This window comes from Drosophila nasuta, chromosome 2R (genome assembly GCF_023558535.2).
Source record: "Drosophila nasuta strain 15112-1781.00 chromosome 2R, ASM2355853v1, whole genome shotgun sequence".
Taxonomy (NCBI): Eukaryota; Metazoa; Arthropoda; class Insecta; order Diptera; family Drosophilidae; genus Drosophila; species Drosophila nasuta.
The window spans coordinates 31,256,393-31,282,180 of record NC_083456.1 but is presented as its reverse complement, the minus strand read 5'-3'; the positions used below and the strand labels follow the sequence as shown (position 1 = coordinate 31,282,180).

Here is a 25,788-nt window from a genome sequence, read left to right as displayed (position 1 = left end):
GATGAAACTGAAGTGGGGAGGTGGAAAAATCGATAAATGCTTATGGATTTGTTTGCTGAGTGCATCAATGAATCTGAATCTCTGAATTGTAACAGTATCTGAATCTATGTATCTGTATCTGTATCTCGTGCCCGCACATCGAGGGCGGCTCAGCAAATCAAATAAAGCACAATACATACACACATATTTGCGTTGGCAAAACACAAGACACAAGGCTGAGCGTAAACATCAGTAGCAAGGACTTCAATCTGAAGATGTCCTCCTGACAGCCAGACGAAATGAGAATGAATGTGAATGTGTATCTGAGGGATACGCACTTGCTTTGCGCTGTTGACACAGCACCATTCAATTTGTTTTGGGCTCATTAAAGGTCAGAGCTGAACCTCCTGACAACCTCGGACAACGCGCTCAACAACGCTGTCAACGTCATCTCGAGGGTGTAAATTAAGTGCTTAGCCGTGTCTAATGTCTGCAGTCGCCTCGACACTTGTTACACCACAAACTCGACCAACTGACAACCCTACTAACTGACTAACTGACTGAGTGACTGGCACACATGCTTAACCCCCAAACAAGGAAGAGACTGATTACTTCTATACTCGAGACTTCATCATAATTTTCATCATCATGCCACGAACCCCTTGAGATTTCCCTTAACTCTACTCTCCTCGCTTTTATTATGATTATTGCCAATATTCTGATGAAGCTTTTTGCCTTGCTCTAACTTTAAGGTATTCCAACGTGGAATGCAAATTAAGACTGTGATACGCTTTTGTGCTGGAAAAACAGCAGCTGCAGTAAATGCAACAAAGTTAAGTAATTGAAATTGGATAGAATTGGCAAGGAAAAACTCACATAATTGAAAATAATATTCTCACATTTTGTCAGGCTTTTGAGTTAGTCTTAGTTTTCTCTTGAACCAACACAAAAAATAGATATTTAAAGCACTTTGCTTTGAAGCGATATTAATCACATTTTGTAGTCCAGATTTGAGCATTAAAGGTAAAGTTGAAAATTGAAATATGTCGAACAAGACTTATAGCTTTGATTTATATAACAATACTCATATTTGAGTGAAGGTTTTAGAGCTTTACTTTTTTGTAGATAAAGAAAATGATTTAACATGTTTGATAATCTAGTATATTTTAAATGCAATGGTGTAACATATCCATATAGCATACACAGCCTTGGTATATTTCAGAATTGTTCTGTTATATTAATTATATAGATATATTATATAAGATATATTAAATATCTATGAAGTAATACTTTATTCATAAAGACTAAAATATGTGAAACTTTAATGTAGCTTTAATTTTCTATAAAAATAATAATACTTGAGCCAAGGTTTTAGAATTGTTCTTTTTTTGTAGGTAAAGAAATGCACTTCCATGTTTGACAATCTAGTATATTTTGTCCTCAATAGTATATTTTGAATGTAATGGTATATCGGCATACTACATTTCTTAGAGCTTTACTTTTTTTTAAGGTAAAGAAGTTTGTTTGACTTCAGACAATCTAGCATATTTTGTATATTTGGAATACCATATATACCCTTGGTATATTTCAGTATTTCTTTGGTATATCTATTAAGTAATACTCTATTGATAAAGACTGAAATATGTGGATGAAGAGTGTAGCTTTAATTTTCTATAAAAATAATATAATAATATTTGAACCAAGGTTTTAGAGTTGATATTTTTTGGTAGGAAAAGGAATTTATTTAATTGTTTGACAATCTAGTATATTTTGTACTCTATGGTAATTATTGAATGTACTAGTATATCGGTATACTATATTTCAGTGAAGGTTTTAGAGCTTTACTTTTTTTTTGACTACAGACAATCTAGTATATTTTGCACTCTATGGTATATAGATATACCATATATAGCCTTGGTATATTTCAGTATTGTTCTGGTATATTCATTTGGTATATTTATGGAGTAATACTGTACTGTTTTGATTTGATTGACGCAACTGCAGCTTTCTTTCCTATTTAAACAAACATAAAATTGGGTGGAAGACAATAATGAATAATAATAATTTGCATTGAGGGAACAATTTTTAAAATCGAATGTTAGTAAATTCGTGTATAGTAACTAGTTATTGTTTCCCTTTGAATTTCCAAAATAATCACAATAGTTAATGAATATTTACTTATGTCCTGCATATGAAATATTTTTGGCTTCACCGAAATTAATTAATTATATCAACGTTGCACACAGCTATGCAGTTGGTGATAATATGCTTTTGATGCCTTTGCAAAGGACGAAGCATAATTAATTTTAATAATTGTATTCAGTGGCTTTCACAGGGCAAAAACCCACAAGTATGTTAGCTTACACACACTAGAAATACTCTGAGATACATCAGCACAAACATTAGACGTTGCACATCTGAATGTGTGGCATGCCACGTCATAAATCTTCATCAGTTTTTTGCTTAGAAAAAGTGCCAAAATGTGGATGTGTTGCAAGTGTTAATTGGCTCCGAGGATTCAGTTCAGTTCAGTTCAGTTCATGGACAGCCTTGGAGTTAATGGATGCGACAAGAATGGAGGAAGGCAAGGAAGTAAGCAGAGAGGGATTGAGGAAGAAGAAGATTGAGGATTGAGGCAACAAAGTGCATTATCCAGTTGTTGACATTGTTGCATTTTCTGCTTGGTTTCGCTTTAATTTTAATGACACTCTGCAACTACAAGCACTCGTCAATATTGACTGTGCAAATTGGAGGCGTGCCCTGTGCCCTAGTGTCATCTGTGTCCTCTTTGTCCACAGTGTCCTCAGTGTCCAGTGCCCTGCTGACCAGTGTATGGTTGAAAGTCGAGCCTTGGGGCCAAAAGGACTGCATTTTATCACAATCGAGCGGAGCGACAGAGAGAGAGAGACACACAAAGGCAGCGAGGCTTTTAATAAGCGCACATTACACTCAATAGACATAGATACATGTGACTAGCAGAGATTGAACTACAGTGGTAATTGACTAAGTTGAAAAGAGCAACTGAAGAGTTTAATGAAAGTAATTTAAATTTATTTCGGATACTTTCAAAATTCATTACTACTACTACACAAACTTTTCAATTTCCTGTAATGGATATAGAATAATGATAATATATTTACATATAAGGATGGCATAATAGTGACAATATAAATAATTTACGATTTAAAGGGGTAAATTTAGAAAAGAAACAACAATTAAAGATATAAAGAAATCTTCCTTAGTCTTATGAAAAATTTAGATATATTGGAGATCAAATTATAATATTTGACTGTTTTAGTATATTTAGTAGAACAAATAAATATTATTTAAAATAGTTTGTTCTAGATTTTAAAAATATATATATGTTATTCAATTGAAAAGATTGAATTTTCACCAGCCATTACAAGGTTTTAAAGAAGAAGGAAGTAAAGGGTAAAAATAAATCCCGTTCAACGCGTCGCATTTAGGGAAATATTATTTTGAGTAGTAGTATATTTGGTAGATCAAAAAAGTATATTTGTTAACATTTAATTTGCTAAAAAAAGTACAAAGTAAACAAACAATAGTCTTTCCAAAGCCTTCAATTTATTGAGTTTTGGGAAATATTATATTGACTTCTTCGATTTACCGATATAGAAATCCGCCTTTGGTCTAGTTTATAGTTATAGTATATTCGGTAGAACAAATAAGTATTTTTTTTTACATTTAATTTGCTAAAAGGGTAAACATACAATAGTATTTCCAAATGCATGTATTTCAATGCATTGATTTTAGGAATATATTATATTGACTTTATCGATTAACCGAAACAGAAATGCTCATTTGGTCTACTTTATGGTAATACTAAATTATCAACTCTTTTAGTATATTCGGTAGAACAAATAAGTATTTTTGTTAACATTTAACATGCTTACATTATAATTGAACTAAAAGAAGTAAAGAGTAGATGACGAATTGTAAGAAGATTGCAACATTCAAGCGTTTCAAAAAATTCTTTTGTGGCCAGTTTAAGATGCTGCACTGTATTTACTTGGTTGTCAGAGTTTCAAGGCTTTCATTACAATGGACGCAGTGAAAGGCACAAACACACAGAGTTTACTCTCCACCCAATTCAAGCCAACTCATCTTATTGTATCTTATCTGAACGAACGAAAGAACGCATCTTATCGTTGTCTGTTTCTTCTAGTTACTCTTCTCACAGTTCTTTATCTTTTTTCTCTGTTTCTTTTTTTTTGCACGCCTCCCGCAGCGATCCGCCCATATTGCAGGCACACAACAATACGGACATCATACTGCGTTTACCCATGGGCAAAAGGATTAAGGACATTCGATGGCTGTCCGTGTGGTGCAGACGCTTTACGGTAAGTCGTTTTTCCTGCTTTTTCTTTCTCTTCTCCCCTGAAACAGTTTTTCCTTTTAACGGCACGCGCCATTCAAACAGATTTGTGTGTGAAGACCCCAAAAAGCGTTTTGTAATTACATTTTTGTAATTTAAATGCAGCCAAAAGTTGCAAGCATTGATTTTACTTTTTTCGCCCCCTCTTCTCCCCTCTCTTAGATGTGGGTCATTTTAGCAAAGTTTGTTTTCATTAGAAGCTTTCCTACTATTTTTTCTATTTTTGAGAGAGAAGGAGAGAGAGAGATTTAATTACATTTCTGCATAGCGACTGAAGAATGAAAACCGAAAAAAAATACACTCAGACTCAGCCTGACCGCACCCCATTTCAGGGGCACTCCCTACCCCCCCTCTCCCCCTTGAGCGGTGGGGATACATACACAAATTATGCTCGCTTGCAACTCCGAAGTTGCGGCTGAGAATATTACTTTTGTTTAACTTCGGCAAATAAAAATGCATTTAAAATGAAATGAAATAAAAAGCAAAGAAAATAAATGCAAATTTTATCAAAACTCCTTGATGAAGCATGAGAGGGCGGAGAGAGGGGGACACAAAGAGGGAGGTGCGTTGTGCCAGAAAGGGGAGCTAAAGATGGCCGCCATAGTAAAATAAATTACAGCAGACATTTTTGATTAACTCAAGTGGTTGCATATACACACACAAACACACATACACAGGCACACCTACACATGCAAATACATAAACACAAACACACACCTACACAGCCAAAGGATACAGGGTGTCGAGCTGTTACATTTGTAAAATACACGCAAACTCTGAGCTACATTTGTATGAGTGTGTGTGTGAGTGTGTCTGTGAGTGTGTGTGTGTGTGTTACGCTCGCTCTCTGTTTCTCCGCTTCCATTGACTGACAGCCAAAAAAGTTCTTGGGGGCTGACACACACACAGACACACACACACTAACACACTGACTACGTTTGGGGGTATGTTTATATGTATGTGTATGTGTGTGTATGTGTATGTGTGTTTGTTGTTTTGTGGAGTTCTGCGCGCGCATGCCCATTTTTTGGGGGAGCTCCACAAACCCATAAACATGCATGCATGTACATAACGTATACGTATACTACTATGTGTGTGTGTGTGTGTGTGTGTGTGTGCTTTACTTGTAGTGGTAGCCAACGCTATGTACCCAAATCTTTTAGTATACAACAACAAAATTGTTGGTTTATTGTCGAGCAAATATATGTGCATACATGTCTCAAATATAAATGCGATTTCCATGCGACAAACACACAAATTGTTAATAACAATTTGCATACCAAGAAAGTAATTCATTTGCTTAGAATGCTGCTCTTTTAACACCAAATCCCTTAGATCTGTACGGATTTACATTTACTAATTCGCTATTAAAGAGCAAAGATGTAGATTATAGAGCCCTTAAGTATATTAACAGAAAATGCATATTCAGAAATAAGTAACTACTTTTTTCGGGTCTGCGAATCTTCTTATATGATACTTTGAATCTAAAACATTAAATAGTAATAAATTTAATAAATGTGAAATATAAATATACTATACTATATAGTATATAGTATATACTATATCTAAGTATATTTATTTGCATTCTATGCATTCTTTTAAATAAGTATCTACTATTTTTAGGTCTGCGAATCTTTTTATATGAGCTTTGAATCTCAAGTATACCATAGCATAGTAATTAACTAAATGCCTTTGTTCCTTTGATGAAAATGTGAAATGCAATTAAATTTTTGTCTGTCGAAAATCAAATATAGAAAAAAATATTAGCAAAGCTTCTAATGAAAGAAAACTTTGCTAAAATGACACACATTTTTGTTACTTATAATTCAATACTCTTAATTGTAATAAAGAGTAATTCTATGTTTCACATTTTAGGTTGATTTTGGCGAAGTTTTCATTCCACCTAACTTAGATGTGCCCAAGCCTAGAGTATTGCCAGAATTCAGACGTCTGGCTCATGGATTGCGCTCTAGCAATATCAGCGTATTGGATGCTAAAACATTCTACATGTAAGCTTACAATATAGATAATAAAAGCAATGCAGATTAATGTAATATTAACTTAATTTTCTTACAGACCAAATCTGCACTATGATGGCGCTGGACCTGATGCTTACTTTTGGGTTGGCAATGGCAGCGAACCCAATATTATGGGTATAAAGGTGAGTAAAAGAAATTTAAATGTTGTGAAACATAACTAGTATAAAAATATAAGACTTATTTTGAGTCTCCATTCCATTCGGTTTATTGTTAAGAAATATCGTGTCTAAGCTTACACTTCTAAAATGTAAATTATAGGCATTAAAATACTATTATTTACAAGTATATTTAATTTGATACTCAATTAGAATTTTCGCCTTAAACTAATCAATTTTCCCTCTCATTTCTAGGTGCCGAATGAGATTGGTTCGCTGGAGCCGCTGCGTGGCTATCAGGGCGAAGATATTGAGATACAATTGCCCGGCGCTTTGACAGTTTACGATATTGATTGGCTGGCTGTTTGGTGTGTGGAATATAGACACAACTTTGGACACGTTTTCATACCCAAGGACTTGGATGTGCCGCCAGCATTGGGTCAGACCAAAATAACGGTGAGTCGAGACACAAGTCTTCAATCAACATACTATTCGTAACACATACATGACACACACACACACACACCTGTATTTAACCATAACTCATGATTCCCGCATAACAACTCTCATTATTGTATATCTCTTTAACTAACTTATGCGCGCCGCATTAGCCTTCATGGTGGTATACACCCGTAAGTACTAGCCCTAGTTTCATGCATGCTGCCACAACATTCTCTCACAATCCTCACTCTTATACTCGCTTCTTTTTGCATTTCAGACAACAACTACACCGCGTCCTGTTTATTCCAATTGCCGCGAGATTCTGCCCAACAAGCTGCAAGTCAAATGGGAGCTTCAAGGCGAATATTTGCAGATCGAACTCTTTGGTCGCATCAACGAGGATCAGTACATGGCCTTTGGTCTCTCTGGCGCCAATGGACGACCCCAAATGGCGCAGTCCGACGTTGTGGTCGCCTTCTACGATACAACTGCCCGCGTCTTCCGGGCGGAAGATTACTTCATCTCGGATTTGTCGCAATGCGATGGACAGCGCGGAGTTTGTCCCGATGATCGAATTGGAGCACGCAATGATGTGATTGTGGGTACGTATCTAGCAAATGTTTTACTACTCTTCGACGAGTCTTATACTACTCGTATACAAGTCGTATACTACTCTTATACCATAGATAATACAGGTTTACACTTGTAAACAATTTCTATATATACTTTATAGCCCTTCCTTCCGCCTCTCTCTTATACTACTCTTATACAAGTCTTATACCACTCTTATACAAATCTTATACCACTCCTATACAAGGCTTATACTACTCTTATACCGTAGATAATACAGTTTTATATTTGTCGTATACTCTTATACTTATCTTATACTCCTCTTTTTTACTTACAGTGAGCGGCGATCGTAAAAAACGGCGTCACCAGCATCCGCTACAAGCGTCTGCTGCAAACCAACGAAGCCATCTACGATATGCCCATTCCCATCGATCGTGAAGTCTCCATTATCGCCGCTGTGGGACCACTCAATGCCCGCAAAGAGGCCAACGCACACTCGCACACAGCCAGCGATCACAATCCCGACGACATTCGCATCAACTTCTCAAAGCGCGTAAGTTGAAAATGAATGATTATTTCTTCAGAGTCGATTAAACTAATCTGATTTATTTTACAGAACGATCACAGCTGCAAGAATTCGTTATACGATGTAAAGGACGAGAGCGGACCAAAGGCTTGGCCAACGCGTACACTTGTGGGAGAGCGCAAGTTCCGTGCTAGCATTGGACCCACGGGTGGCAAGCGAGGCTACACGGCCATCACAGGAGTGCCCTCATGGGGCATTGCCTGGTACATCAACGATCTGCTGATACCTGAGATCACAGTGGAGCGTGGACTGACCTATGAGTTTTTCATCGAAGGCGGCAACGATCCCGCACAGCCAGCGAGGTAAGTTACTACTAAGAAATAAAAGAGAGGTTATAGAATCAAGAATATAAACTTGAAGCTCAAATTGTGAAATCACAATATAATGAATGTGTCTTTTAGATATCATCCCTTGTACATCACGGACTCTCCGGAGGGAGGCTTGGGTCAAAAGACAGGCCTAGAGGCGCGTAAGCAAACAGCATTTGCGGGAGTGGAATACGATGAGGATGGAAATGCCATACCCACAGGTGGTAAGTACTTCCCTCTGAAGCCCAGAAAGAACTTTGAATTGAGACAACTCTCTCTTCCTTCTCAGTGGGACGCTATTGCGAATGGGAGCATCGCACTGTGGATCGTTCAGCGGAGATCGCCACGTTCGAGGAGTACAAGGGCACATTGGTCTTCAAGTGCGAGGATGGAGAGCCGGGCTACATGAACTGGACGGTGCCAAATGATGCGCCCGATGTGCTGTATTATCAGGTAAGTCAAAGCATTTATACCGAAGAAAACTTTTCACTTATGCCGAAAACACTCTCGCAGTGCTTCACTCACAACAATCTGGGATGGAAGATCAATGTTGTGGACGCGGGCGCAAGTGGTGCAACCAATACTCTACAGTTAAGCCACAATTCGCTGCTGTTCTGCATAGTTTCGACAGTTGTTAGCCTGGTTGTAAGAAGCCCTCGACTTGCCTGATAGTCTGTTGGCCGTTAAATTGCCGTTTAGACGTGTTCCAAGATCTCCCAGCGACACTAGACACTAGACACGACTCGACACATATCCTAACTCCCCAAGAAACCCATATTGCAAATCTTTTTTAACGAATTTATAATAATTTCACTGGCATCTGCGACGCCTGGGAGATCTTTGGTCAGCACTAGAATACATATTAAACACTACAACCAGGCTAATATCATCTGAAAGACATATCTTCATAATAATTTGTAAGGTGTAAAACTGTTGAAACTATGGCGTGGATAGGAAATTGGTCTTTGTATATTTACGTAAAGGGAATTCTACTTTTTTACATACGAAAAAACAGAAAAAGAAAAGGCGAAAGTAAAAACGGAAAACAGAAAACTTACTTATACATTTACATCTACATTTACACAGTAAACTTGTAATTTTTCTAGAGACAACTACTACTTACATATATGTTATATATATATATCCATATAACGATATGTGTATATATATATATAGTGAGATGAACGGTTCTATGTAAAGTGAAAGCCGACAATAAATAAAACGCGACACAATGACAATAATTGAAAAGTGCGCAAGAATTTTTGCTTGTAAGATAAGAATGAAAATAAATAAGCTAAGCGAATGCCACAAAAATGACAATAAAAGGCAAACGAAAAGATGAAGCGAAAGTTAAGAAATTAATTGAATGGAAAACCAATACAATAATTTTACACATTTTAAATGTACTACAAAACTAAAAACAAAAGAAAAAAGTATAAAAAACATATAGAAGTTATTTATTGCTACTGACTACTGTGGTGCTTCTTGAGAATGTTACAGAGACGATAATAATAATAATAATAATAATGACAATACTTAATACTTGTAACAATAATAATATTTAATGCTAAAAAGAAGGCCAAACCTTTTGAATATGCATATGGAATAAGGAGGCGACGATTTATTGTGAGGAATGATTCCACTTTTTGTTATCAAATGTTTTTTCTTGTAACTTTTGAAATCTATTTGCATGATTGGTGTGTTTTTTTATAAATAAATGTATACATCTATTTTGTTCTTTAAACGTTTATAATAACACAAACAAGAATAAGAACAACAACATGAACAATACAACTTTGCGACAGAGAAATGAGAAATGTATCCAAGAGATGCAACTATTAACTAGATTGATATTGAACGATAAGATATGTATGTACTCTATACTTATATACCTTTTGGTAGTTTGGTAATTTGGGCAAGGGTTTGATACATCAACAAATACATATAAAATATTAATATTAATATTATTACTTACCTACTTATAAATACATGTACATAATGCTAAATCTAAACGAGAGACAATACATTTCAAAGCATAATTAATTTTTCTAGTTCTTGAAGAATAACAAATAACACAACAACACAATAATTACTTAAGCCTATACATTATAGAACGTCATCGATTTGTTGTTAAGTTTCTGTTACATCAATACTACATACAATCTTATAAAACTAGAATTTATTTAAAACAATTTGCACGCAGAGCAGAACAGACAAATGGACAAATGTCAGGCGATGTAGCGCCAAGTTGAGAGTTCTTAGACAATTTTGATAATAACATTTGACATACAAGTATAGATATATATATACAGAGGTATAGGCTTACGACCTGGAACTCCAACGAGTTGGCAAGGACTAATGACAGATACATATACATTACATATTTCTATATACATAGATATCAGATGGGAAAAGATTTTGCAGCTAAGCGCACAAGAGTCCAACACAACAACCAACCAAACAAACAAACAAACAAAATGAGGCAAAACTCAAAAATCGAATAACAAATTTAATATATTTCAATTAATCAACATGAATAATAATCTAACATACACACACACCTACACAAATTGATATATATATCTTTATATATACGAAATTTTCATGTCGATTATCACATAATGTACTTAAGTAAAATTAGATAGCAAACATTTTTCTGCAAACATAAAACAAATGATCGAATAACAAAAATGAACAAAGAACGAACTTTCATTATCTCCAATTAATAACAAATAATACAATTTAAGTATATTGCATGAAGAGAACTAATCCATTTTAATAAAAAGTTAATATGCCTCAGACGTATTATATCGTATGTAAATCCAGATCAAGATCGAGACAAGACAACTTGCTTCAGATACTCGTAAGTGGTACTCGTAGAAACATTGATGTCAATACAAAACAAAAAAAAAAAAAATCAAAAAAAAAAAAAAATCAGCAGCTTCAACAAAGTCGAAAAAGAGCAACAAATATTCTAGAAATAAACTCGAAAACAACAACAAACAACAAATGATGCATTGATTAACAGACCCCGGACTTGCCTTACCTTGCATTGTTATTGGGTGTTTTAATTTAGATTTGAATATCAATTGAAATTTTTGGGGCCGTTGACAACCGCAGACAAGTGATAAGTGATAAGGGAACAAACGCATCGCTGCAACAGAGCAACAGATGTTCAAATGATGAAAGCACCTGAGATACGCTCAGGTCTCAGGTGACATTGAGGGTCAACCTTAATACCTCAGCTATCAGACAGATTTGGGTTAACGTCAGCGCACATCGAAACGCCATTTCTTTTTGGGGTGGTATATAAGCAGGTGTCTGGCATCCGAAAAAGCAACAGTCTTTAGGCATTGGATTCCAGTTGAGCATCCAATCCGGAGCAGTTGTAGTAGCAGGAGTTGTCATCGCAGTTGTAGTTGCAGCATCTTCAACATGAAACTCGCCATCGTTTTGTTGGCCTGTGTGAGCCTGGTCGCCGCGGCCAATTTCCACAAGGCGCACGAGGTCAAGATCGCCGATAAGGACTTTTTGTACAAGCAAAAGTTCCTGTTCGAGATTGTGTACAGAGTTGAGGATCCCCTGATGTTCGAGGAGCACATTGCCGAGGGCAAGACATTCCACTTCGAAGAGTCCTACTACACCGTAAGTATATTCAAATTAACTTGAAGGATTGCTTCAAGCTCTCCTCTCTCTCTTTGCAGCACTATGACATCTACATGAAGAAGTTCTTCGAGGCTTACAAGATGCACTCGCTGCTGCCCAAGGGTGAATTCTTTGGTCAGCTGGTCAAGTCGCATGCCAAGCAGGCTCGCGGTCTCTTCAACTTCTTCTACTACGCCAAGGACTTCGAGACCTTCAAGCACAACGTTGCCTGGGCTCGCATGCACGTCAACGAGGGCATGTTCGTCTATGCTCTGACTCTGGCTGTCATCCACCGCGAGGACTTCCACGGCCTGATGCTGCCCGCCATCTACGAAATCTTCCCACAGTTCTTCTTCAACAGCAAGTTTGTCTATGAGGCCGAGAAATTCGACTACGAGATGTGGACCAAGATGAACATGTACGAGAAGGAGTACATGGATGTCTTCTTCAAGGGACACCACTACGACAACATGTACCACAGCGATGACTACATGTACATGAAGGACTGGAAGATGTGGCAGTGGTGGAAACTTATGGGTCTCGGCGAGCACTGGTACGGCGAGCACAAGTTCATTCTGCGCGAGAACATCTACGAATTCAACCAGGACACCAAATGGCACCAGATCATGAAGGACCTTAAGGTTTGGTGGATGCCCGTCGACTACACTCGTGACCTCGATATCTACAACGAGGAGTCCAAACTGTCCTACTTCACCGAGGATTTGGGCTGGAACGCATACTGGTACTACCTGAACATGGACTACGCCTTTTTCCTGGATGGCAACACCTTCGGCCTGAAGAACGATCGTCGCGGCGAACTCTGGTTGTACACTGTTCACCAGCTGCTCTCTCGCTACTACATGGAGCGTCTGTCGCACGGCTATGGCATGATTCCTGAGTTCAGCTGGTACCACCAGATCGAGATGGGCTACGATCCTCAGTTGATCTACTACAACGGCATTGGCTACAGCTACCGCAAGAACTACTACGAACTGGAGACCTACGGCAACTTCGAGATGCTCCACAAGATCACCGGCTTCATGAAGCGCATCCACAACATTGTCGACATGGGCTACTACAAGACCGCCGATGGTCACATGATCGATCTCCGCAAACCCGAGTCCGTTGAGTTCATTGGCAACATGATGCAGGGTAACATTGATGCCATGGACAAGATGTTCTACCAATTCTGGTACATGTTCGCTCACATGTACTTCGCCGACGCCGACTTCCACCAGATGGAAGTGTACCCCAACGTGATGCTCAACTTCGAGACTATGATGCGCGATCCTATGTACTACATGTTCTACAAGTCGATCGTCCAGGTCTACTTCAAGTTCATGCACTACCTGCCCAAGTACACCAAGGAGGAACTGATGATGCCCGGCGTTGCCCTCAAGCATGTGGAAGTCAGCGACTTGGTCACCTACTTCGATCTGGTTGACTTTGATGCCACCAATCTGCTCAACGACAAGATGGTCTTCCACGAGGGCAAATTCGTCTGGGACAAGTCTCTGTACGCTCGCCAGATGCGCCTCAACCACAAGCCATTCTCTTACACCTACACCGTGGAATCCGACAAGGCCGAGAAGGTTGTTGTGCGCGCCTTCATTGGACCCAAGTTCGATGAGTTCGGTCGCGTCATGTCTCTGCACGAGAACCGCATGAACTTCATGGAAGTGGATGAGTTCTACTTCGAATTGAAGGCCGGCAGCAATGTGTTCACCCGCAAATCCAACGACTTCTACTGGACCGTCAAGGATCGCACCAGCTACAGCGAACTGTACTACTACGTCATGATGGCCTTCGATGGCAAATACGATTTCCCTCTGGACATGAGCGAGGCCCACTGCGGCTTCCCCGATCGCCTAGTCTTGCCCATGGGCTGGAAGAAGGGTATGCCCATGCAGATGTTCTTCATGGTGATGCCATATGTTGCTCCTGCCACTCACGAGCAGTTCTCCACCTTTGACTATACCTACTCTTGCGGCATTGGCTCCGGCGCCCGCTACATCGATGATATGCCATTCGGCTATCCCTTCGACCGCGAGATCGATGAGTACGAATTCTACGTGCCCAACATGTACTTCAAGGATGTTGAGATCTACCACATTGACACCATGGAGCCCTACTACAACTACAAGGGATACTCCAACTACGGCCACTTTGACTACACCTTCTTCCATGATTACTACACCAAGTACTTCAAGATGTAAGGCGGCCATGCGAACTCCATTGATGATGTGAACGTGTTATAGTTAGCTTATAAGTTGAGCAAAAAGTGAAATAAACTTTCGAAAAGCATAATAGAATCTCGTTTTTAATTAATTATTTTTATATAATTGACTATTTATATATAATTAAACATTAGCAAGGAACACGTAAATCTACCAGCAAAAAAACGTTGAGCAGTTACAATTTAAATTGAATTTATGCCAGACAAGCAAAACCAAAGAAATCGTTGCATACTTTCGGGCTCACGAGTAACTGCGAAGAAAATATTTTTTTGTTGCATACATCTAACATCATATTTTTAGTTTCAACGCTTACAATTCTCAAATGGTTCTAGCTACCAACAAATGGAAACCCAGCTGCTGAGCTGGGAAAAGCATACTTACCTGGCGTAGAGGTTAACCGTGATCACGAAGGCGGTTCCTCCGGAGTGAGGCTTGGCCATTGCACCTCGGCTGAGTTGACCTCTGCGATTATTCCTAATGTGAATAACTCGTGCGTGTAATTTTTGGTAGCCGGGAATGGCGTTCGCGCCGTCCCGACCTTAATCAATAAATTTGAAAACAAGTAAAAATAGTATTTACTGAGTATACCAATGTTAACATTGTAGCTAGCTGTTAAGTTTATCAGAGCAGTCAGTTAACATACCAGCGTCTCGATATTTTTGTTATCGATATCAAGCAATCCACGTTTTGCAACACTATAAGCACAGCTGTTTTATCGAAAGCGTTAAGCATTGGCGCGGGAATTTAAATAATTTTCCAAATCTATGATTATTGTGGAATTATGAGTCCATTCCGCATCCAATCCGTCCTAAAATTGTAAAAGGAAAGATTTCCATATAGCCCCTCAATCTAAAATGTTTGAATCTCCCGAAATAAGTGCAAATGGAGTAGAATTGATGGCGGTTTTTATGCAATGCGCGCTTTTAATCAAAATATACTCGCGTGTATGTATATTCGTATGTGTATCGCTAAAGAATTTTATTTTACAATTTATAGTTTATTTACTTTTGTTTTTGCAATGTTTGTAATTGTTAACATCATATCGCGTCGCAACATTTTTATGAACACATAGTGTGTGTTTTCTTTTTTCTCGCATACAAAATAATAATACAAATAAAGTTATGATTTAATGTAATAATAGTAATTAACATAATAATAATAATAATAATGCATAATGCGTACAGGCAGAAATTGAATCCATACAAATCGTATGCTCTAAAGGCTGAGACAATTAGTAGTGGCAAATATCCACATATTACTTTATAATTTTGTATAAATGCTTTTTAGCGCATTCACATATTATTATTTATTCAAATCTCCACAATGTTTTAAACTGTACATAATATTGTTAAGAACTCTTGTTTGTTTTTGTTTTGCTTTTTTTCAATTTATGTGGAATTTGAAATGTATAAATTTAAATACGATGTTGTTTTTGTTATTATTATGTAAGCTCTAGATTTGGTGAGAAATACATTAATGTTGGTTGTTGTATGTTTGTTTATTTGAAAACATAATTGATCTTGGTGTTGCAGAAACGGGTTGTTAATATTAAAATTAGGTTTCAATCTTATATTTTTACAGAATTACATATACACGGTTTTATTTTTTTTTTTTTGAGGGCAATGAATGCCTTTTCAATCGGATTGTTCGTCGATTCATCGAAATTGTTATGCAATCTTAGTGTTTGCTTCGTTTTGTATTTTCTTTTGCTCGTTGGAAATAATTTATACAACAGACAAATATAGGAAACAAAATAACATCAAATAATGTATGTATGTTGTGGGGAGGGGGGGTTCAACATGCAATTTAGATGTATGTTGGTTTAATTGTTGCACGTCATCGATATTGTAAATGATTGCGTTTAAATAATTATTATTAAACATTTGTAATGTGTAGCAATTACAATTACAGCAATTAACTTTTACAAAATACATATGTTTGTATACAGTACTTGTGTATTGTAATTCACTTTAATTATAAATAATAATATATGTATGTTGGTTGTTGTGTTTCCATTGCGAACACACAGACAATACATGGTGTATAATAATTAATTAATTATAATAAATAAAGCCTAGTTTTAATGCCCGCTTCAAACTTCGGACATTGTTCAATTACTACAAATACATATCTACTAGAAAGATGTGCACACACATCTGCACATGCACATACACATACACATGTTACATATACAATAGTACTTTAATCTAAATTATCCTGGAAAATTAATTTAATGTAGCCAGTCGCGCCATCCAGAGGCGTCGCACAGAATGGACAAACGGCCTGAAAGCCATTGGTTCCGTGCGGTATTTCCACATTTGCCCAGTACCTGCAAATTATTTCAGAGAATGGATATTAGCATGGAATGGATTCGAAATGGTTATTAAAAGTGCTGTGTTGCTTACTTGACAGTTTTCTCAGTCGCCATGTGACCACATGGATTGAATGCAAACGTGGGTGCGCCCACATCCACATAGAAGGCCGGTTCCAGGCCCATGCACAAGGTAACAACGGGCCCCAGTTCTAGGCACATGGGACAACGGCGTGCACCTGTGTTCTCATCCTGACCCCAGTCATGATGTCCTGCGTATTAAAGTGTTTAATTTGTTTAGACAACTTTAACAATTGAATTGTTGAACTCACCTTGCACATGGCCGCAGTTTAAGTACACATAAGGCTGATTCACCTGATCACTGATGTTCACTTTGCGTGGTATAACCAATGTATTGAGACCCACCGGGCACTGTGGACGACCAGCGTTAATGGCATCGATAAGCTTCTCCAAATCGTGTTTGGTCTGCAAAGACAATGAAGTTAATATTATTATTAAGGAATAGATTACGAATAAATGTATAACCTAGTATAAATTTTTAAGACTGACTTGAGTTAGTGATAAAAGTATATCATTTTTAAGAGCTATCAACTTATATGTTCAAGGTCCGTTGGTAAATTATTGTTATTTAAATGTTTCTATTAGCTTGTTTGAAGAAATCAAGAATGCTCGACATGATGGAGTAGGATTTAGAGTAAAGATTGATTTCAAAAGAAGAAAGTTAAAGATGGATAGTCTAATAGTATATGGATTTGATATGTGTCTAATATTATATGTTGGAGGATTATTGGGGTGTTGTTTTGACGGATTGGAGGATGTGTGTTGTCAGACTAAGTCCGAGTCTAAGCCTTAAGTATTTAATTTGATGACTTCTTGGGATATCGGAATGATCAGTTGTTGGCACTTGGTTTTCTGCTTTCTATATTCTTATCTCCGTGTCTAATTCTTAAGTATTTAATTTTATGACTTCTTGGGATTTCGGTATGGTCTATACTCTTTACACAGTTGTTGGGACTTGGTGTTACAAAGTAGTTTGTTGAGTCAGCTTTTGATATTCTTATCTCCACTGCTTACCGGTGAATGTTGCAGCCCCTCAGCTGAGCGCCAGAGCAGTGTGGCGCCACAGAGATCAATGAGTGTGCCGTCCTGCAAGATGTTGCATTCATCATAGATCTGTAAAGCATCAAAACAGTTTAGTCACATTCTCATTTACAAATTCCTCCTCTGATACTTACGGGTTGCCCCTTTTGTTGTGCCGAACGCGATTCACGCAAGCTGAAAACGTCGCCGCCAACGGAGCATTCACGCCAGAGTCCGCACTTGGCATTGCCGCCACAGAATGAACCTTTGGGATGCATGATTAACACACCGTTTGTGGTTAGACCATCAATTTCCACATTGTCCTGCCATTTGGTGGCCTTTTCCTGCAATCCCACAATACAAATACCAAAATTAGTTGAATGGAAACATTATCAAGCATTGTTACTTTTTTTTTTAGCACTTACACCCAAGAATATGTTTCTGCTTGAATCGAAGCCAGCGGCAAAGATTTTCGCCTTGGCGGGTTCACATCTGTTAACCAAAATGCGGCAGGCGAAGCGTGAAATCGTGCTCTGCATCACCTTGGCATCCTTCTTATCACCGGGCAGCGTGTCCATTACAACAAAATCTATTGGCGATTCTGACGAGCGTCCCACCTGTGTAAAAATACACGATAATTATGTGATTAGTTGTGGAGTCCTCATCAATTGACCTAGAAATCTTTCTATATATATGGTATATGCGAGCAATCCATCATTCTTGTTCGACTATTGAACTAAATGGCAAATCATGTTGTTGTTATTGTTGTATTGGCTATTGGTATTTCCACTTCAGTCCAATGAGGAAGTGCAAATGGCATTCTGAAGTGTTGCCAGGCCTAGCAGAAGCGGTAATCAATATAAATAATGAATGTCAATAGCTTCGCCTTGTGGGCCAATGTCAAAGAGGATAACAAAGTATCTGAAAATCGTCGATGAGTAACACGCATTCGACCTTTTGGCCAAGAAAAAAGGGTATTATGCCCAACTGGGATGTGGCAAATGAGGCTAACAAATCAATCGAGCTCAGTCTGCGATACAGACACAAAAAACCAACAGATGACTTAATCACACGAAGGCCGAAAAACAGCAGCAGTGAATCTGATTGAAATATAAATTACATGACAGATATTTATACTTTGATATCACATATTTACGGGCAGAATAAATAGTATTGCTTGCTATAAAGGAGACATTTATTAAATTATTTATGTCTGATAAAGCTAATCGGTCATATATTATAAAGCAAATTCGGAAGCATGTTGCCAAGCAAGTGAACTGTCATTTAAGTATGTATAACAGTTATATTACAGATATCTGCTGCATATCAAATATATACTGCCATAAAAAACCTAAACTCTTAATTGTAAGTAGAGCATGCTTAACAGCTATATTACATATGATATTAACGCCCCTTTTAGCTGAGTTTATAACAGATATTTACAACCACAAAATATAGTATTGTTGATATAATTTATTTAATTGTTAATTGCTAATATTACTAATCAGAGATTCGTAAATTGGCTTGGGCTTAAGTGTTGTAAAGCAAATGTAGTCTAACTATTACTTAAGTTAACTATTAGTTAAGCATGTTATATTACAGATATCACAGCTTATTTCAAGTGATATGATTTAAAAAATTTACAGTCATAATAAATATTGTAGTATTTATTTATTGCTGAATATTTGTATAATAGAAAATTATGTATTGTAAAGCAAATCTAGTCTAACTATCACTTAAGTTAACTTTCAGTTAGGTATGTATAACAGATATATTACAGATATCAGCGTCTATTTCAGCTGAACAAGTCTATATCAGATATTTACTGTCATAATAAAAATATAATTTTTGCTCTAGAAGACACAATTACTATTCAATATATATTTTGATATTGCTAATAGAATGTATAACTTAACAAATCTGGTCTATCTATCATCTCTCAAATGTAGAGCATTTATAAAAACAATATTTGCTGCCTGAATAAATTTTATATTATGTACGCAATTCATGTATTTTTAGATATAGCAAATATAATAATTGTATAATACAGAGATTAATGTATTGTGAAGCGAGTTTAGTCAAACTATTACTGAAGTTAACTGCCAGTTAATCATTTATATCAGTTATATTACAGATATCAACTAAATGTATATCATATATTTACTAAAAATAGTATTGTTGCTGTAGAAGACACACTTAGTATTTAATTTATGGCTGATTTTGGTAATTGAATATAAGGCAAATCTGGTCTAACTATCACTTAAAAGTGAAGCAAAAAACAATATTCCAGATATTTTCTGTAAGAATAAATATTAAAGGGTATACATAATCTATATACATTTCTGATATAGCAAATCTAATAATTCTTGTATAATGCAGAAATTTATGAATCGTAACGCGATTCGAATATACCTATCACTTAAGTTAACTATCAGTTAACCATATAAGCATGCCTATTTCACATATTTACCACCATAATAAATAGTATTATTTAATGAAGGAATTAATTGCATATTTCAGATTGATGTATTATAAACATGATTGTTAACTGATCGTTTAATAACTGTTTTTAGAAAACTTTTCGACTCTTTCTTATCTATATTTCACTCATACGAATATACTTCAGATTTATGCCTTATAAACATGATTATTTACTGATCGTTTAATAACTGTTTTTAGAAATCTCTTCGACTGTTTCTTCTCTATATTTCGATCGTCACTCATACGAATATACTTCAGATTTATGCATTATAAACATGATTGTTTACTGATCGCATAATAACAGTATTTAGAAATCTCTTCGACTATTTCTCCCCTGCATATATTTCGAACTTCACTCACCTGAAACATATCCGTTTCCGTGTCCTCTTTGTACTCGACAATGACGGCCTGATTGCGTGAGAGCGTATACGATATCGAGTGCTGGTTGGCATCCAGTATGGCCTTGGATGTCTGTGGTGATTGTACGATGTAATGTTTGGAGCGCTTTACGCCGCTCGGCTCTGTTCGCTTGTGGAGCACAAATTTGGAGCGTCGACGACCGCGATCGCCCTGGGGCAAGTAGCCATTGTAGCTGCAACATGGAAACACACACACACAAATTGTACTTTATGAGTTGAACGTTCTACGGTTGATTTATGATAACCCAGCAACAACAACAAATTGGGGGCAAACATCATACACATATTACACAACAAACTCCAGAGCAACAGTCATGACTGTACGTCGTTGTTTTTTGGTTTTGTTCGAAATTTATTTCATACTCTTATATGGGTCAAGTTCTGTGTACAACTGCAATTAACAATGCCACGCCCACAGCCCACCACAGCCCATAACCCAACTCGTCTCGAAGAGAACGAGATAATTAGTTACAATAACTTAAAAGCATTTGCGCATCTCATTTCTGTTTTTTTTTTCGGGCATATTGTCGAGTCAATACGTTAATTGCCCGCAGATAGCATCTTTCATCCAGAGTCGAGTCAAAGCCATATGTCGACTCATTAATGCGAATATACTCGTATGTGTTCGTGAATACCCTGTATATTTATCTTGTCAAATGGATTGCTATAAAAGATCGCTTAATAACATGCGCAGCTGTCGATCCCGTGGGTCTATCTCTGCGATTAGGGAAACGACACGCACAACACTAATCAAAGGGTTTGCAGACACAACGCGGGTGGCTCGAAAAGTTGCCAAGGGAGATGCGTTGATTGATTAAAGGGCTTTTTATTCATTATGAAATTAAGAACAATTTATAGACATAAGTGCAGGAATTAGTTGAGTTATTACCGCAGCTTGTAATAAATTCATTCTTGACATTTTAATTGAATTCTGGTAAAGTGAAATTAAGAGTAAATATATTGGAATTTAATGCCTTCCATTTGTTCTTTTCTTCTATAGTTTAGCATATATTTCAGTTAAGGATTTCGTCTATGTTTATTTAAAAAAAAAGAAATTAAAGATTTATTTTTAATATTTTCTTGTACTATTTGCAATTCTAAGACTTTTCTTTTATATCCATCTCTATCTTAAATTTTTATTCAAGATTTCGTTGTCGTTTGTATTAAAAAGTAAATGAAGTATCTGTTTAGAAATATTTTGAATTTTGAATGAATTTATTTTATATTTGTATCTTGAGCAAGTAAATGTATCGATTTTAGCTAGACATATAATTTAATTCAACATTCGATATCGATATATATCGAATTTTAAGTCTACTCCTTTTCTTTTTTAGTTCAATCATATTTCTAAAACTTTCCTCTTATATTATTATCCTCAACATGTAAATATTTCTATTTCAGTTAAACACATATTTGAATTCAAGTTTTCAATACCGTTTGGTGTAAAAAGTGATGTAAATAAAGAATAAAGTATATTATTTCCTTTTATATATTTATTTTAAATTTCAAAGCTTCTGCTTTTATATTACTATCTAAAACATGTAAATGTTTCAGTTTCATTTATTTAAATTATGAATTCGTCTGTTGTTAGCTTTAAAAATAATAAAATTAAATGACATTTTATTATTCATGCTACATCAACTTTATGAACAGCCCATCAAATACATATCAATGTGTTAAGGGACACAACAGAGCTTTGTTTCTACCTAAGATTTGACAATTTAATGGGCCAGCCAGCCCACACATAAAATATCAATAATAATGTGTACAATTTTACGAACTGGCATCTCCCAAATGTTCTTATGAATCCAACACACACAGACACACATATATATCATAACATAAACACACATAGATACTTTTGTAAGTACCAGTTGAGATACAATAAAAACATCTATTGAAACAATTTCATTGGAATAGATGGTTTTCGCTTCCAAAGGGAATAAATAAACAAATGCTGTCATAATATTAACTTCTGGGAAAACCAAAATGAAACAAAAGTAACAAAATGTGTGTCGATAAAAGACAGAAAAAAATAGAAATAGAAGCTAAACACGAATTGTTTGTGTGGTGGACATTTTCGGTCTGTAATTATTGTGACTTTAATGCTTTTGATATATTAATGAGCGCATTTAAGAAGTTGTAAATGATATTTAACGCATTAGCAAAGAGCTGAACACAAAAAAACACACAAACAATAAAAGGAATTGTTGTTAATTTCACGACGAGCACAATTAAGATTTCGTGGCGGCAACAATACAGGTTTTCGTATCCATCAGATACAAATGCAAACAAAAGATACAATGTGCAGCCAAATAAGCCATTAAAGTGGGCGGCAAAAACTCTGGTTGTGGCCTGTTGATTGTCCAAATCTTTTTCTCTCTCCACGCAGTTGAAAAATTGATTTGCTGACACATTTGAAGCATTTTGCCAGCAATTAAAAAGTGTTAAGAGATAACAACAACATTTACAGAACGCTTCAGCTAATGAGAAAATGACTCAAACTCACTCAGCCCACCAACTCATAACCGAAGTTAGAGCTAGAACTGGGTTTGGGGCACTTGAGGCACGCCACATGAGTCACAGACCGGCGCGCCGTGGTAATCAGCGCAATGTCAAGCGTTTTGGCCAGACGCAGACAGAGAGCCAGAGATAGATAGACCGCCATCAAGATTTACAGCTGCCGGCCAAAATCATCAATCTTGGGCTCACTCGCTGGCTCGCTCTTTGGCTACAGCGTGAATCTAATTTATGTGGCAGACTCCAATTCCGAACTCGAACTCAACTGACCGACTGAAGTTGCAACACGCAACATGAGGCAGCGGCTGTTTAGTGTTTTAAACCTTTTGTTGTCTAGCTCTCTCGAGCATATTCTTAGGTTACACAGGTCAGGTAACAGCTTGACGTCACGCCATCTCGGCACCGTGGTGCGAGCTTAGTCGAAAATCTCAGCTAGTCATCTATAAATCTTTGTAGCTGAGTCAGCTCTGACAAAGATTTTCGAAGCTTCGTTAACTGCAAACAAAGTGCAAACTATTTTTAATCAGACAGCTTCTTGGCCTTGACTTAAATAAACTTTTGTTGAAAACACATTTTTTCGTTTCAGATATTTTAAGCTTAGATATAGAAAGTTAATTGAACTTTTCTTGTTTTAAGTTCTGATTTGAAATTTTAAATGTGAATGAAAGAATTGAACTGATTACTAAAAGTTTGGTCAGATGAAAATTGTAGAAGTTATTAAATAATTAATTCAGTTCTGATTTAAAAGCTTTCACTTGAATTAGTAAAATGTAAACTGAAAATTTACTGAACTGATACCTCAGATAAAAATTGTAAAATTTTTTTAAGAAATAATGTTCTTAGTTGCTTTGTTTGACAATATGCTACTGTACTCTACCATATACTATATCGATTATACCAAATATAGTATGCGGTATTTTCTAAAATAGTTTCTTGGTATATTTATTAGGTATATTTTTGCAATTTTCAGAATTTAAATATGCAAATATACCAATCATTAGTATTCAGAATTTTTAGCATTTTCTAGGTATGTTAATTTTGTATAATTTCAGCATTTTTTTTAAAAAGATTTAAGTATATGAATATACCAATTAAAGTCTTTGGGATATATTTTAGTATTTTTTGGTATATTAATTTGGTGTATTTTTACCATTTATTGAAAGACTTATTATTTCTTCAATTTCTAATTAACAATTTTCTTTTTATTTAGCTATTAATTTAAAAACCTATCAAATGCAAATTAATGCAGCATCCTTATAACTTTTAAGTAAACTATTCTAAATTTAAATTTTAATTTCGAAAAAATTCTTTCCTATTTTCGAAATCGATTTTCCTATTCATTATCCTTCTAACTTTTAAGTAAACTATTCTAAATTTAAATTTTAGTTTCGAAAAAATTCTTTCCTATTTTCGAAATCGATTTCCCTATTCATTTGGTCCCACTGTGCGTTGCCCTTGTGTATGGATCAACGAGTAAATGAATTGAATGGCTGTTGGTTTCGGGTGTGGCAGGGGCAACAACGTTATGTGTCTGCTTGCATTCAGGTTGCAACTGTGTGTGGTGTTTTTTCGATTTTGTTTTTGTGTTTTACAGTTCGACATTCGACCATAAAATGGGAATTATGAAATGGGAATGTGCTTGAACTTGAAAGGGAAGTAGATAGGGAATGAAAAGTCCCTTTTGTGACTTACCCAAGTATAACCAATTCTCCATATCGCAAACGGGGTTTATCGTGGCCATCGCCACCGTCTTCAGCCAGTATGGGGGATTCTGTGCCGTCGGTGCTGCAAAAAGCAAAAACAAAGAGAAAGAAATTGTTAAATTTAAATAAACTGCAAGTTTCAACTGTTATGCAATGGAAAATGTGCTTAGCGGTTATCTTCAGGCATTTATGACGCAATTCGCGCAACAGAAAAATAATACAATAAACTCAACTTCTTTACGTACATATATTTTTACTGCTATTCTTTCGTTTTGCATTTTGCATTTGCCAACAAACAGTGAATGAAAATGCCAAAGAAATTGCTCATTTTCAGGCATTTTTCCTTCCTTTTGCTTGTTTGTTTCGCCTTTTTTTTCTCTTTCTCTGTGTGGTGGGCGCACATTCTAGAATTTCAAATGAGGAAATGCAAAAGGCAAAGTCAGTCGACTCCTAGTTGTCTGGCAATGTGCAAACTGCATTACAATTCCAGTTTTCAGTTCTCGGTTCTCAGCTTTTGCTTTTGCCATGTAAATTCGACACTGACTTTCTGCCTGAGATGAACTCATAGAAATGCATTCACTGTGGAGTCGAGTCGAGTCGAGTTGAGTTGCATTAACCAAACTAAACTAGGCAATGGCCTTGTAATGCGCAATCGATCGATGAACGGACTAAGGATAACATTTCTGTGCTGTGTGGCATCTCATTACACTTTGCATCTAAAAAGTTCCTTCGCTCGTTTGCTTCGAGTTAGTTTTCTGCTTTTTTTTTTGGGGCACGTCATAAACTTATTTACAGCAATCTAATAAAACAGCACGGCGCCGGTTGACGCCCACACATAAACAGTGGGGCCAAAACCTCCGCTTCCCCCTCCGCGCTGCATTCGCTTGGCCAGCGGGTAAATGGATTTTATAATATACTCTCAGAGGGGACTGACTCGACTCGACTGTTTGTGTGTGG

The 25,788-nt window shown here is 36.5% G+C and overlaps 3 protein-coding genes and 1 non-coding gene across 4 annotated transcripts in view; 3 read left to right on the top strand and 1 right to left on the bottom strand.

The window, feature by feature from the left end:
• The window catches only part of LOC132784606 (protein Skeletor, isoforms B/C), a 32,928-nt gene extending 21,276 nt beyond the window's left edge, over window positions 1-11,652 (top strand). Inside the window, 12 exon segments of the mRNA XM_060790318.1 lie at window positions 4,229-4,340; window positions 6,251-6,384; window positions 6,452-6,536; window positions 6,765-6,965; window positions 7,121-7,141; window positions 7,228-7,552; window positions 7,858-7,871; window positions 7,873-8,073; window positions 8,137-8,408; window positions 8,508-8,638; window positions 8,704-8,867; window positions 8,928-11,652. Coding sequence (XP_060646301.1) covers window positions 4,229-4,340; window positions 6,251-6,384; window positions 6,452-6,536; window positions 6,765-6,965; window positions 7,121-7,141; window positions 7,228-7,552; window positions 7,858-7,871; window positions 7,873-8,073; window positions 8,137-8,408; window positions 8,508-8,638; window positions 8,704-8,867; window positions 8,928-9,083 — 1,816 coding nt within the window. The 3' untranslated portion in view covers window positions 9,084-11,652.
• A 98-nt stretch (window positions 11,653-11,750) lies between these two features.
• Window positions 11,751-14,371, top strand: LOC132784605 (larval serum protein 1 beta chain). Its single transcript, XM_060790317.1, has 2 exons — window positions 11,751-12,059; window positions 12,119-14,371. Exons 1-2 carry the CDS (start codon window positions 11,850-11,852, stop codon window positions 14,273-14,275), a joined length of 2,367 nt encoding a protein of 788 aa, XP_060646300.1. The 5' UTR covers window positions 11,751-11,849; the 3' UTR covers window positions 14,276-14,371.
• Window positions 14,372-14,669: 298 nt separating this feature from the next.
• Window positions 14,670-14,834, top strand: LOC132787891 (U1 spliceosomal RNA). The gene has a single exon (XR_009632590.1). It is a non-coding gene; the product is annotated as a U1 spliceosomal RNA (small nuclear RNA).
• Window positions 14,835-15,245: 411 nt separating this feature from the next.
• LOC132786612 (protein pellino) overlaps window positions 15,246-25,788 on the bottom strand; it is a 41,607-nt gene continuing 31,064 nt past the window's right edge. Inside the window, exons 3-10 of the mRNA XM_060793180.1 lie at window positions 24,821-24,913; window positions 20,550-20,781; window positions 18,134-18,325; window positions 17,864-18,052; window positions 17,703-17,801; window positions 16,940-17,093; window positions 16,702-16,879; window positions 15,246-16,625 (exon numbers count right to left, since the gene is read on the bottom strand). Of these exons, the coding sequence (XP_060649163.1) occupies window positions 16,499-16,625; window positions 16,702-16,879; window positions 16,940-17,093; window positions 17,703-17,801; window positions 17,864-18,052; window positions 18,134-18,325; window positions 20,550-20,781; window positions 24,821-24,913 (1,264 nt within the window). The 3' untranslated portion in view covers window positions 15,246-16,498. The remainder of the gene's footprint in view (window positions 16,626-16,701; window positions 16,880-16,939; window positions 17,094-17,702; window positions 17,802-17,863; window positions 18,053-18,133; window positions 18,326-20,549; window positions 20,782-24,820; window positions 24,914-25,788) is intronic.